This window comes from Panthera tigris, chromosome B3 (genome assembly GCF_018350195.1).
Source record: "Panthera tigris isolate Pti1 chromosome B3, P.tigris_Pti1_mat1.1, whole genome shotgun sequence".
NCBI lineage: Eukaryota > Metazoa > Chordata > Mammalia > Carnivora > Felidae > Panthera > Panthera tigris.
Genome location: NC_056665.1, coordinates 69254592 through 69268802, shown reverse-complemented (window position 1 = coordinate 69268802; position 14211 = coordinate 69254592). Strand labels below are relative to the sequence as shown.

The window sequence follows — 14211 nt, the reverse complement described above, 5'->3', positions numbered from 1 at the left end:
ATAACCTATAAATTTAAATTTAATATATGACTAGTGATAGGGCAAATGTGGAGATTGACATGTTGCATTGGCAAAAAATATATGCCATATTATTGTTTACTGGCTGCAACTAAAGAATGAGAACAGAAAGAGCCTAATTTCCTGGAATGCCCTGCCTTGTGTTTCCTCTGTTTAAGGTTAAAAAGTGTATAAATTAGAACCATGTCCTCTGCTTTACTCATAAACCTCTTTTACATAGTGTTGTATTTTTATGTGTCTGTTAAGGAAATGATCAGGCTCTTTTGCTTTTTGTATTTTCTATTTATTATTTTTGTTTTGTTGTTTAGGTATTTAAGAGATTATGGCAACTGAGGCCCACAATGTTAAAAAACGAACCTTTTGTAATAATATTGAGGATCATTCCACTGATCTTCCTAGAAAAAGGATCTCTAATTTTACTAATAAGAACATGAAGGAGGTAAGTGCATGGTTTCTAGGAAATGGGTGAGAGAGTATCTTAATCTGTTCATGGTGCTATAGCATAATACCATAGACGAGATGACTTATAAACAGTGGAAAGTTATTTCTCACAGTTGTGGAGACTGGGAATTCCAAGACAAAGGCCCTGGCTGATTTGGTATCTGGTTAGAACTCATTTCCTGGTTCATAGTTGTCTATCTTGTCTGCTGTCTTCACATGGTAGAAGGGGCAAAAGAGCTCTCAGGGGTCTCTTTTACAAGGCCTCTAATCCCATTCATTAGGATGACACCTCATGACTTTAATCGCCTCCCAAAGGCCCCACCTCCTAATATCATTCATTTTGGGCATTAGGATTTCAACATGAATTCTGGGGAGACGTTGTCATTCAGTACATCAGATAGTTTACACTGTTAAGTCTATGGATAGTTTTGATTAAACTATTTAAACAAAAGGAAGGTGACCATTTGCTTAGTCTCCCAGAATTAGGTAGAATTAATGAAATACTGAAAATTGTTTATATTCCAAAAGCTGTAAAAACTTTATGGACAGTATGCTATTTTTGATAAGATATCATTTAAATATGGTAGTTTAATTTTAAAGAGGAATCCCAGAGGTGCTTTTGGTTCACCACTGCAAGGCTCATTCATGCTGATAGAATTTCTTTTAAATGATATTAAAAGTCAGTGTACTTTAAGTACCATGCAAATATATGACTAGTGACCTAGAAAATAGGGAGATGAGTATGTTGCTTTGTCAAATATACCTACATAGAGTATTGTAACTAAAGATTGAGACTACAACTTTAATCTGGAAAATTTAACTATTAGATTTCAGATTTGTTGATATCAATCACAAAGTTTACATAGCTTCACAAAAGAACTTTAATATGCTGTTAATAACTATATCTACTTTTATTTTTCAGGTTAAGAAATCTCCAAAACAGTTGGCTGCTTACATAAATAGGTAAGAGCTTCTTTAAAGTTTGTGGGAAACAGAAATGTTGAAAGCTGGGTAATAGTGAAAATAGGGAAAACATTAATTATTCTCTAATATTGTTATAAGTAACTATTGTCAAACAGCTCCTTTGTGCCAGTCACTGTGCAAAACACATCAGTAATATCTCTAATCCTTACAGCAATCCTACTAGAGAGGTATCATTGCCCCTAACAGTTGATGAGAAAAACTAAAGATTTGTGATTAGTTCAGGGTCATATAGCAGAAAGTAGTGAAAATGGCATTCATTCTCTAAAGGCACTTTCTACTAAACTACTGGTTCTCAAAATGTGATCCGATAACAGTGGGGTTCCCTGAAGCCCTTTGAGGGAATTTGTGAAGTCAAAACTATATTCATAACAATAACAATTCATCGTTTTCATTTTTACACTCTTACCAGTGTACAGTGGTTTTCATATTTGATACCACTGGAGACTGAATGCAGAGTCGGATATGAGAATCCAGCTGTCTTCTGTTAGGCCAGATATTAACGATTTTGAGCAAATAGAAAGAACAGCGCCATTCTTCTTACTATATTTTGTTTTGTTTTGGAAAAGATAGGATTTTTCTTTTGCAAAATACTCTGTGTTAACATGTGACAAGCTTATTATTTCTTAAATGAATCAATAAGTATTCTCAATTTTAAAGTCTGATACAGTAAATATCAGTAGATATTGGCCACATAAAAACATTCTTTTGAAACTTCAATAATTTTAAGAGTTGGAAGGCATCCCAAGGCCAAAACGTTTGAGAATCACCATGCAAAACTGTGAGATTTGCTGTATTGTGTTTCATCTTATTTAAACAAATTAAATATACTTAAGTCTAATCAGAGTATTCTTTTGTATAATACATTAAAATATATTTCAGATTTGCACAATTCAAACTAATATTTCATTTTATTATTTTTCTTTGTAATATTCCATTAAAAAAAACCTTTTTTTTTAATGTTATTTATTTTTGAGAGAGAGAGAGGACAGAGCGTGAGTCAGGGAGGGACAGAGAGAGAGGGGACACAGAATCCAAAGCAGGCTCCAGGCTCTGACCCGTCAGCACAGAGCCCCACACAGGGCTCGAACTTAAGAACCACGAGACCTGAGCCAAAGTCGGACGCTTAACCAAATGAGCCACCCAGGCACCCCTGTAATATTTCATTTTAAAAGCATCTAGTTATTATGCCTTTTCAGTTTCATTTGGTATAAAGTATTATTTTTTTCATTGCTTTTAGATGGTTTGTAATTTCCTTTTTATTTTCCTCGTCAATCTAAGAGTTAAGATTTTTTTTTAATTCTATTTTCTTCTAATTTTAGTGGATTGTAATCACAAAATGTGGCCTATTGAATCTTTCTGCTTAAAAAGTTGTAAAGGTTTTCATGTGGTTCTTTTTCATTTTAAAAAAATCAATTCTTTTTACAGAACAGTTGGACAAGCTGTGAAAAGCCCAGATAAACTACGTAAAGTGATCTATCGCAGAAAGAAAGCGCATCATCCTTTTCCAAATCCTTGTTATAGAAAAAAACAGTCCCCTAGAAGTGGGGGCTGTGACATGGCAAATAAAGAAAACGAACTGGCTTGTGCAGGTCACCTGCCTGAAAAATTACGCCATGATAGTCGAACATATTTGCTTAACTCCAGTGATTCTGGTTCTTCACAGACAGAAAGCCCATCATCAAAATATAGTGGGTTTTTTTCTGAGGTAAGTCATTTATATGAGGCTAACTTTATCCTATTATACTATTGGCTTTTTCCTTTGTCATATTCTGCTAGCAGAGTAATTCACTGCGCATTGAATTTGGACTTGAGTAATTGTAACTCCCTGAGCCAGTTTTCTAGATTAATCAAATTTGAATCAGTAGTTATTCCATTTCGTTAAGTCATGATATCTGAGATAGAATGAAATGATTGACAAGCTTCAATAAATATTCAAAATGGCAAGTTGACCAGTAGAGATTTAAAGGAAAGGAAAAGAAGAAATCTTGCCTCAACAGTGGACCACCAAAGTCAGTTATCCAGGAACATTTTGTTTGACCCTCAAAATTACCATTGGAAGCTTCATTCAGGCAAACCCCCTGAGATTTACTGCTTTTCTAGCTCAGGTAAAGTTAGTTGTTTGAACAGGTTCAAGGGAATATTGGGTGATAGAAATACTCTAAAATTGGATTGTGATGATGATTGTATAATTTTATAAATCTATTACAAATTGTATTGTATTACATACTTTCAGTACTTGAGTTTTATGAAAAACCACCTCAAAAACAAAAACAAAGCAGCTTTCTTTTAAAAATCATCATTTGTGGGGCACCTGGGTGGCTCAGTTGGTTAAGTGCCTGACTTTGCTTAGGGCATGGTCTCATGGTTCGTGGGTTAATGCCCCACGTTGGGCTCTGTGCTGACAGCTCAGAGCCTGGAGCCTGCTTTGGATTCTGTGTCTCCCTCTCTGTCTGCCCCTCCCCCACTCATGCTCTGTCTCTGTCTTCAAAAATAAATAAACACTGAAAAAAATAAAATAAAAAATAAAAATGATCATTTGAGGCGCACCTAGGTGGCTCAATCAGTTGAGCATTCGATTCTTGGTTTCTGCTCAGGTCATAATCTTACGGTTTGTGAGCTTGAGCCCTGTATCAGGCTCCACAATGACAGTGCAGAGCCTGCTTGGGATTCTCTCTCTCCCCCTCTCTGTCTGTCTGTCCCCTGCTGGTGTGCTTGCTGTCTCTCTCTCAAAATAGGCTTAACAAAAAAAAGGAAATTTCACAAATAAGTTCTTAAAAAATAGTCATTTGAAGGAATAGTTTGATAAAATTTATAAACATGAGTTTATAATTATTATCGCTTGTGTATTGTATATGTTGTAGAAAATAAACTCAAAGGAAAAACTTATTCATAATCTCAACATTTGGAAATAATCACGTTAAATTTTTGATGTATCTTTTTCTCTTCATGTTATACATGTTGCTTGATTACTTGATTTTTAAGTTTAATAAATTTGGATTTTTTTCCATGTAATTAAATAATGGTTCTACAATTTTTTGATGGATACGTAACATTAACTTCTTTTACTATGAGTTGGTACACTTAGTATTGTTCTATCTGGCATGACAACTTGAAAAACATTTTCTGTGGCATACAAGCAGAAAATCTTTTTAGATTAAAATGATCTTAAGCGTGTAGGTAAATGAAAATGAACATTGCATTTAGGATAATAAATACAGGTAAATAAGAAGAGGGATGCCTAGGTGGCTCAGTCGGTTGATTTCAGCTTGGGTCATGATCCCACGGTTGTGGGATCAAGCCCTGCATCAGGGTCTGTGCTGAGCATGGAGCCTGTTTCTCTCTCTCCCCCTCTCTCCTCTCTCCTCTCTCTCTCCCTCTCTCCCTCTCCCTCTCTCCTCTCTCCCTCTCTCTCTCCCTCTCTCTCTCTCCTCTCTCCCTCTCCCTCTCTCCCCTCTCCCTCTCTCCCTCTCCCTCTCCCTCTCCCCTCTCCCTCTCCCTCTCCCCTCTCCCTCTCCCTCTCTCCCTCTCCCTCTCCCTCTCCTCTCCCTCTCCTCCCTCTCCCTCTCTCCCTCTCCCTCTCCCTCTCCCTCTCCCTCTCTCTCCCTCTCTCCTCTCCCTCTCTCCCTCCCTCTCTCCCTCTCTCCCTCTCCCTCTCTCCCTCTCCCTCTCTCCCTCTCCCTCTCTCCCTCTCCCCCCTCTCCCTCCCTCTCCCCCCCTCTCCCCCTCTCCCTCCCCCTCCCCCTCTCCTCCCCCTCCCCCTCTCCCTCTCCCTCTCCCTCTCCCTCTCCCTCTCTCCCCTCTCCCTCTCTCCCTCTCCCCCTCTCCCCCTCTCCCCCTCCCCCCCTCCCCCTCTCCCTCTCCCCCTCCCCCTCTCCCCCTCTCCCTCTCTCCCTCTCTCCCCCTCCCTCTCCGTCTCCCTCCCCCTCCCCTCTCCGTCTCCCTCCCCCCCCCCCTCTCTCCCCCTCTCCCCCTCTCTCCCCCTCTCCCCTCTCTCTCCCCCTCTCCCCCTCTCTCCCCCTCTCCCCCTCTCTCCCCCTCTCCCCCTCTCTCCCCCTCTCTCCCCCCTCTCTCCCCCTCTCTCCCCCTCTCCCTCTCTCTCCCCCTCTCCCTCCCCCTCTCCCTCTCTCTCCCCCTCTCCCTCTCTCTCCCCCTCTCCCTCTCTCTCCCCCTCTCCCTCTCTCTCCCCCTCTCCCTCTCTCTCCCCCTCTCCCTCTCTCTCCCCCTCTCCCTCTCTCTCTCCCCTCTCCCTCTCTCTCCCCCTCTCCCTCTCTCTCCCCCTCTCCCTCTCTCTCCCCCTTTCCCTCTCTCTCCCTCTCTCTCCCTCTCTCTCCCTCCCTCTCCCTCTCTCTCCTTCTCTCTCCCTCTCCTCTGCTCACACACACATGCTCTTTCTCAAGTAGAAAATAATGATAAGATAAAAGAAAGATGGAAAATTAAACATTGTTAAGTAAAACCATACAGTGGAATATTATTTGACCATTATAAAGGAGTGAAGTACCAATATATATACTACACTATATATAAACCTTGAAAACATTATACTGTGTGAAAGAAGCCATATCAAAAAGGCTAACTGTTGTATAATTCAATTTATATGAACTGTCTAGGTAAAGTCATGGAGTCAGAAAGTTGATTAATGGTTGTCAGGGGCTGGCAAGAAGGAAGAATGGAGTCCAGGGTTTCTTCTAGACATGATGAAAATGTTGATTAAAACTGATCATGATAGGGGCGCCTGGGTGGCTCAGTCGGTTGAGCGTCCAACTTCGGCTCAGGGCATGATCTCATGGTCCGTGAGTTCGAGCCCCGCGTCGGGCTCTATGCTGACAGCTCAGAGCCTGGAGCTGCTTCGGATTCTGTGTCTCCCTCTCTCTGACCCTCCCCTGTTCACACTCTGTCTCTCAATAATAAATAAACGTTTAAAAAAATTAAAAAAAAAAACTGATCGTGATAACAGTTGCACAACTCCATGCATGTACTAAAATCTACTGAATTGTACATTTTAAGTGGTTAAGTTTTATGGTATGTGAATTATATCTTAATCTGTTATTTTTTAAAAATGGATCTAGTTGTTCCAGTTCTAAAATTCTTACAGAAATATTTGTATAAGTGCATATAAGTGAAAAACAAGGTTTTCAAAAACACAATGTTGTAATATTTTAATTTTGTATATCTAATTTGTCTCTGTCTAGAAAATGGTTTTTTAAAGATACATACCAGTCTGTTAACTGTGATTAACAGTTAACATTTCTAGAGAGTGATACTAGATTTTTTGTGGGCAGATAGAGATTATTCACTTTTTATTTGATACAGTCCTGTGCTATTTGAACTTTTTACAATAGGAATGTATTAATTTATTATATAAGAAAAAATGAATTTAAATATTGGTCATGACTGAATTTTTGTGGTTTCCTTCTCATGTTATTCAGTTGATAGTGACTAGCCTATACATACTCACTTTTTCCTTTAATCCACATTATAGATTAAATCCCAGGCTTATAGGTGAGCTAAATATAATTTATTTTATAAATTGGTGAGATTTAAAAAGAAAATGGTAGCAAATAAAAAGCATTGATAAAAAACGTACAGGTCCTAAATTTATTCAGATCATTTGTTTACTATGTTTAACTGTAACATTGCTTTGGCAGGGGGCTGTAAAAGGAGTCACCTCGGCATAATTTAAAACTATGTCTACCAGAATCATTTAATTTAAAAAAAATGTTTTCATGTCGTGTTTCAATGAGCTTTTTAACAAATTAGATTACTGCCTTTCAGGTTTCTCAGGACCATGAAACAATGGCACAGGTTTTGTTCAGCAGGAATTTGAGATTGAATGTAGCTTTAACGTTCTGGAGAAAGAGAAGTATAAGTGAACTTGTAGCCTATTTGGTGAGGTAAGTGTGACCTTTTATGCTTTTGTTCAGTTAAAGCAATTTCCAGTGTTTTGTCTTGAAGTGCCTCTTTCTTATGTTATACTGGCTAAAATTTTAAACTTCTTATATTTAGCTTCACTAGTAACAATATAGTTTAAATTACATTTATCACCAATCTAAGAGTAAACAAAATACAGAAAACCATTGGTTTCATCATATTGAACAAAACTATTACCTTCTCTAAAATTTTTACAATATAAAACTAAGAGATACCAGTATGGGGAGAATAACCTTTTAAAAATCCCCTTTGAGCAGGGCACCTGGGTGGCTCAGTCAGTTAAGCGTCTGACTTCAGCTCAGGTCATGATCTCGTGGTTCATGAGTTCGAGCCCCGTGTCAGGCTCTGTGCTGTCAGCTCTGAGCCTGGAGCCTGCTTCTGATTCCGTGTCTCCATCTCTCTCTGCCCCTTCCCTGCTTGCACTCTGTCTCTGTCTCTCAAAAATAAATAAAAACTTCAAAAAATTTAAAAAAAAAATCCCCTTTGAGCGAAAACTTTAATCATGGCCTTCTTCAGTGTATTCAAGTCTCTTCTCAAACAGTACCTTAATGAGGCCTTCCCTGACCAGCTTATTAAAAAACATTTCTTGGGGCGTCTGGATGGCTCAGTTGGTTGAGTGTCCGACTTCAGCTCAGGTCATGATCTCACAGCTCCAGGGTTCAAGCCCCTCATTGGATTCAGGGCTGACAGCTTGGAGCCTAGAGCCTGCTTTGGATTCTGTGTTTCCCTCTCTCTCTGCCCCTCCCCCACTCTCGCTCGCGCTCTCTCTCTCTCTCAAAAATAAATAAACATTAAAAATATATACATTTCTTCACTCCCAATCTTTCTGGTTTTATTTTTTTTCCATAGCACTTACTACTATCAACATGCTGTATATATTTTACTTGTTTGTTTATTGTCTGTTTCTGCCCTCTCCCACATCCTACTCTGAAATACATGTCCTTTCTCTTTGTTTACTGCTGTATCCCCAGCACCTGGCTCATCAGAGAGACTCAGATCATTTGTTGAATGAGTAAATTTCTCAAAAGCAGTGTGAAGGGTATAAACAAGGAAATCTGTTCTCTAAGCAGTTTTGTACCCACAGGATAGAAGATCTTGGAGTTGTCGTGGATTGCCTTCCTGTGCTCACCAATAGGTAAAAATAATATTTTTCAGAAAAAAAGTAAGTTTAAATAGAAGGGCAGATGACCTGTTGATATTTTTACAACTTAGTATTTATTTTAGTTTACAGGAGGAAAAACAGTACATCTCACTTGGCTGCTGTGTAGATTTGTTGCCTCTAGTCAAGTCCTTACTTAAAAGCAAATTCGAAGAGTAAGTGCTAATCTCTCAATTCACTTTTCTCTTTCAACATCCTTGATTTTGTTTCTTGCGTGTATATAGTGATAGATTGAGCTACATGAGACATGAATGGTGTCTGTTTTCAGAGAGCTTTTAATCCAATTAGGAAAAGAACATGAGATGACTGAAGAATAATTACAAAAGCATCTATAAACAACTTACATAAAATACAGCTTTTGAAAGCAGCAAAATAAATTTTTTAAAGGGGAAAGTGTGTGTGTGTGTGTGTGTGTGTGTGTGTGTGTGTGTGTGTGTGTGTGTTTTGAAGTGGGAGGAGTGTATCTTTTTTGGTAAAAGCTTCTTGGGTGAAAGCACTTGAATTTTGTAACAAAATGTCATTTCAGATATATAATAGTTGGTTTAAACTGGCTTCAAGCAGTCATAAAAAGGTGGTGGTCAGAACTATCATCCAAAACAGAAATTATAAATGATGGGTGAGTATATCTTTAAAAATAAATTCTGGCTACTCAAAATTTTTTCAGAAAAGCAGTTTGATTAAGCTAGGTGATAATTCTATTCCATGATCACCATTAAATAATAATTTATTTTCTTCGTTTTCAGAGAAATAATAAATTGGAATAGTGTTCACATGTGAAAATTACATATGGAAGTTGAATTCCAGAGCCTAGTAACCCCATGTATCTCCTTTTCTGGCAGAACCTTACATGTGATTTTAGGAGGAAAAAGCAAAGCAGTGATTTAACCCTCATATCTGTTATAATGAGTAAGGGAGGAAGAGAGAGAGGACTTTTGGTGGATTAAGTATTGAGGCACAGAGATGGAAGCATCCTGTAGCGTCTTTTGACTACCTAGACATTAACCTGAAAATTCAGTTGGATGATTATATACTATAATTATCATAATTTGAATATTGCCTTGATGTAAAATTCTGTGGGTGTTCTACCAAATGAGCCAGATTATCATGAAGCTGCAAAAAAATATCCCCCCAACAGTTTGATTAAAGTCCATAATTTTCTCTTTAGGCTCTCAAAAATTTCCCACTTCATACCCAGGAAGAGGTTGTCCAAATGCTCCAAGTACCTAGTTTTATTTCCTGCTTTAACAAATAAGTAATCTTTTAATTTCCATAACTAACAAGTATCATTGTAAAGAGTTGCTTGGCTTCAAATGGTACAATTTTCTCCGATAAATACTTGAAATCTTAAAAACCTGTGTTCATTAAGTATATTTACTAAATACGTATTCTTTTATTTGCATTTTCTCTCTTTTTTTCCTCATAGAAATATTCAGATTTTAAAGCAGCAATTAAGTGGATTATGGGAACAGGAAAATCATCTTACTTTGGTTCCAGGATATACTGGTAACATAGCCAAGGTAATCAACATTTAAGCTTATAAAGTTAAGTTTGGGGAGGCTGGGTGGCTCAGCCGGTTCAGCCTCCAACTCTTGATTTCAGCTCAGGTTATGATCTCACAGTTTGTGGGTTCAAGCCCCACATCAGGTTCTGCACTGGCAGTGCAGAGCCTGCTTGGGATCCTCTCCCTTCCTCTCTGCCCCCTCCCCTGCTTGAGCTCTCTCTCTGTCAAGATGGATAAACTTAAAAAAAAGTTAAGCTTAAAAATCTGTATTTAATCTTTTTTTTTTTTTACTTTTTTTTTTTTTTTTTTTTGGGGGGACAGAGAGAGACAGAGCATGAACGGGGGAGGGGCAGAGAGAGAGGGAGACACAGAATCAGAAACAGGCTCCAGGCTCTGAGCCATCAGCCCAGAGCCTGATGCGGGGCTCGAACTCACGGACCGCGAGATCGTGACCTGGCTGAAGTCGGATGCTTAACCGACTGCGCCACCCAGGCGCCCCAAATCTTAATTAAATATTAGAAATGATGTACTAGTATTATGCATTCATAAATGATGTCTTTCAAATATCCAATACATTACTATTCAAATAAGGTCTAAAGTTAATTTCATATTTGTAAATGCTTAAGGTCATCTGGATATGAATATAACTTTGACAAGGGACACAGGAATTAGCCTTTCAGTGTGTTTCAGATACAGCTATGGAAATGATGCGCTAGAGGGAATTTAATGAACTAGTTCCAATTAGAGAAAAAGTTAAGAACCCAAGTTAGCAAGACATCTGAAAAGATAGTCACACACAGGAAGCAAGGGGTGAGGAATGTAATCATATGATTTCAGGCTTATTTTTTACTTGGTTTTTGCAAGTGTCCTGCTTTTGGGGAAGTAAATGTTCCAATCACAATTAATTTGACATTGTTATTTATTTGCTTGTCTCTTTTTTTTTTTTTTTTTTTTTGCTTGTCTCTTAAAGGGAAAGATATGTTGCTAGTTTGGATTTTAACATTTAAACTCCAGAAACCATTAGTAATTAAAATATAAGTGCAAAAAAGAAGTCACTGTTAAGAAATATTTGCACCTTTTACTGGGCATAGTGCTATCATAAATGGGCACTAGTCAAAAATATACAAGCATTCTTTAGTTAAAAAAAAATACAGTATTCTAAATAAGAGGAATTATGTTGTGGATTTACCTGTAAAATTCTCCTTGGATACCCTCAGAAAAGAAGCAAAATGATGTATCAAACAAGTGTGTTACCACTGTGTATAATTTTACTCTGTAGAATTCTTAATGATGAAAATCTCATAAAAATCAGTTTTCCAGTTTTTTGTTGTTTTAGTTTGTTCTTTTGATAATGGAAAAATGAAGTAAAAGTTGATAGAAAATGGAGTACTTACAGAACATACATCATATATCACCTTGTTCTGGAGGCACCTTGCATTCTTGGTAGTAGTGCTGAAAAAATATTACCTCCTTAGAAATTTGCTTTCAATTAGAATTTTTTATAAAGAGAGAAGCTTTATTGTAAATATAACTTTACAATACTGTATTTATTATTGAAGACAATATTGAGTGATTGAAAGCTCTGTGAAGTTCCTTACCCTATGATAAAACCTCTTTTACAATATTAAGCTCTCCACTGTAATTTGTCAAGGGTGGGAATCAGAAAGGCTGTCATCACGCTGGCCTGTGGTTTATATGGTGCTGAAGGAATTGCTGGGAATGATTTAATGATCTTGCGTAGCTATAAAAGCAGAGTTGTTTGATCACAGGAACCAAACACTCAGCACTTAACAGACACTTACTGAGTATGTGCTGTGTGCCAGGCCCTGTGCTAAGCAAATGCAGCTAAAAGTTGAGTAAGACCCATTTTTTTACCCTCAAAAGATCACGAAAGGAAGCTTAAGCAAATCAAGTGACAAAAAAAAGAGAATTGGATGTGTTTATGTATATTTACTGTACCTGCTAATGGAATGTTTTGGTTTTTTTCCCTAAGGATGTAGATGCTTATTTATTGCAGTTGCATTGAGAGACTATCTACTAAAAAGAGCATTTGATTATTCAAAACGTCCCCAGACTAAGATTTCCAAAAAAAAAAAAAAAAAGTCTCCTTTGAGAACTGTGAACTGTGGAAGAAATCAAAACTTTTTTTTTTTCTTAAAAAGCCACACGTGAAACCACTAATGAAACCCTAACAATCTGCTTCACATTGAAGTGGAAAAATGTACAAAAGGAGCAGCTTCAACTTCAATGAGGTGAAAGTGCACTATGAAGATTGTTCCCCTTTGCTGCATTTGGGACTTATATGGTTATTTGGTAACATTGTTTAAGAACTACTGGGTCTTAATGCAATACTGCATAAGAATATAATTTATACTATGTCAGAAAGAAGACAGTACTTATCACTAGGAATCACAAAGACCAATCATCGTTACTTTTTTGAAGATTGTGTTTTATAAGAAAACACTTAAGTGTGTGCAGCTATTTTCTTATTTCGAAAAGACTTTGCAAGTTTAAAACGTCATAGAAAATAATCAGTACTAGAAATTTGTTGTCCACACTGAGATACTGTGTATACAAGATGCCTTAATTATTAATAAGCCAATGTGTATGATATGAATATCTGTTTAAAAAATTAACATCAAACATGCTCTGGCATGATAAAATCATGGAATTAAATCAGGGGTTTCCATTCATGTAGAACGTTGTTGCTAAAACTTACTCCATACCATTTTTAAAACTTGAGAATATTTTTAGTATCTCTGATTTTTCTTTGCCAGAATCATTGTGTCATGTATGTATGTGTTATTCCTATATAAAAGAAAAGGTGAATATGTATTTGTATGAATGCTTAACTAGAAATGTCCGTGGAGTTAGCTAATTTATATTCACTTTTTATTGTATATAGATTTCTAATATTTTCAGTTCTGTATCATTTAAGCTTTCTTCATTTGAGTAAATTCACTAAATATTTCTATTTTTTGCTTTTTTAAATTCTTTTATATGACTTCTAGTTCTTTTTCACTACTCATGTTTTAAAGAATTACATACAGTGCTTTAGAAATGTTTACAGTTAGTGCTGACCTTGTGTTTTAAATTCCAACACTTTACATTACTACCTCCTCCAATGGTTGGTATGAAATGCCAGCAGACTGTGTGAGGTCTTTTTTTTCTTTTTTTAAGTATATATCTACCATTTTTAGTGTCAGTGAACCCACTTCTGGAATGTCTTAACAGCTATATATCGCATCTTGAAAGTGATTGGGGTTTAAATACCACTATTGGTGGTTCATGCATCATCTCATCTTTATAAGCCTGAGAGGCATCTGAGCAAAGATTTTTAGTAATCGAATTTCTCTGCAGTAATCTTTCAAGCACTTGAATGTAAATCTTTAGCATTTATCCAGTTAGCCACTACTGATGTGAATTCCAAACAAATAACTTTTTTGCTTTAAAAATGTTATGTTTTACTGAATTCTCTATTTTTTGTGTAGCTATATTTCATATAGCTATGCATTCCTCACAGTGAACATCCATTTTTGGTTATTTTCTTAAGTCTTTAGAATAATTTAAGATTACTGCATTTCTGTGATTTGAGAGCTGAGTTATTTAAGCATATTGTTTTTCAGGAGGTGGGAATTTGAATCGTAAACCTGCATCATCTCTGTAAAACCTTAAGATGATGAAATATAACCTTTCTTTGTTCCTATTCCTTTAGTTACCACTGTCTTATCTAACGGTTTGAACCAGTTAACTCAGTTGGAGTGTGGTGCTAAGGAGGCTAAAGACAGGAGTTCAGTCCTTTCATAGGTTCACTAACTTGGCACACTTACACAGATTCGTGGCTACATATTTCAACTTCCTTAGGTATATGTCTTTCAAATTCAGCTTTTAGTCACAAGGAAGATGGGGTGTATAGCTTAGCATCAACCTTTCACCTCAAATGGAAAGACAACTCAAATAATTGGTATATGTGATAGTATACACTTCTAATATTTAAAATAAACAATATTAATCATGTAATATTAATACTGTAATTATGTCACTATAATTTTCTGTGGGTAAGATCGTTTTCTAAACACTATCTTGTAAAAATCAAATTTTAACAAATTAAAAGATAGTAAGAGTAGGTAATATCCTGTTAACAGTGAGTTCTTGTGTCTAAATTTGGGTTTGTTAAAGG

At 36.9% G+C, this 14211-nt stretch overlaps 1 protein-coding gene across 2 annotated transcripts in view; it reads left to right on the top strand.

Moving 5' to 3' along the window:
- KATNBL1 (katanin regulatory subunit B1 like 1) overlaps positions 1–13005 on the top strand; it is a 45601-nt gene extending 32596 nt beyond the window's left edge. For both annotated transcript variants that reach the window (XM_042989267.1, XM_042989268.1), the window contains exons 2-10: positions 327–457; positions 1382–1422; positions 2869–3148; positions 7216–7334; positions 8456–8506; positions 8596–8685; positions 9057–9146; positions 9954–10047; positions 12025–13005. In XM_042989267.1, the coding sequence (XP_042845201.1) occupies positions 341–457; positions 1382–1422; positions 2869–3148; positions 7216–7334; positions 8456–8506; positions 8596–8685; positions 9057–9146; positions 9954–10047; positions 12025–12057 (915 nt within the window). In that variant the 5' untranslated portion in view covers positions 327–340 and the 3' untranslated portion in view covers positions 12058–13005. The remainder of the gene's footprint in view (positions 1–326; positions 458–1381; positions 1423–2868; positions 3149–7215; positions 7335–8455; positions 8507–8595; positions 8686–9056; positions 9147–9953; positions 10048–12024) is intronic.
- Positions 13006–14211: the final 1206 nt, after the last annotated feature.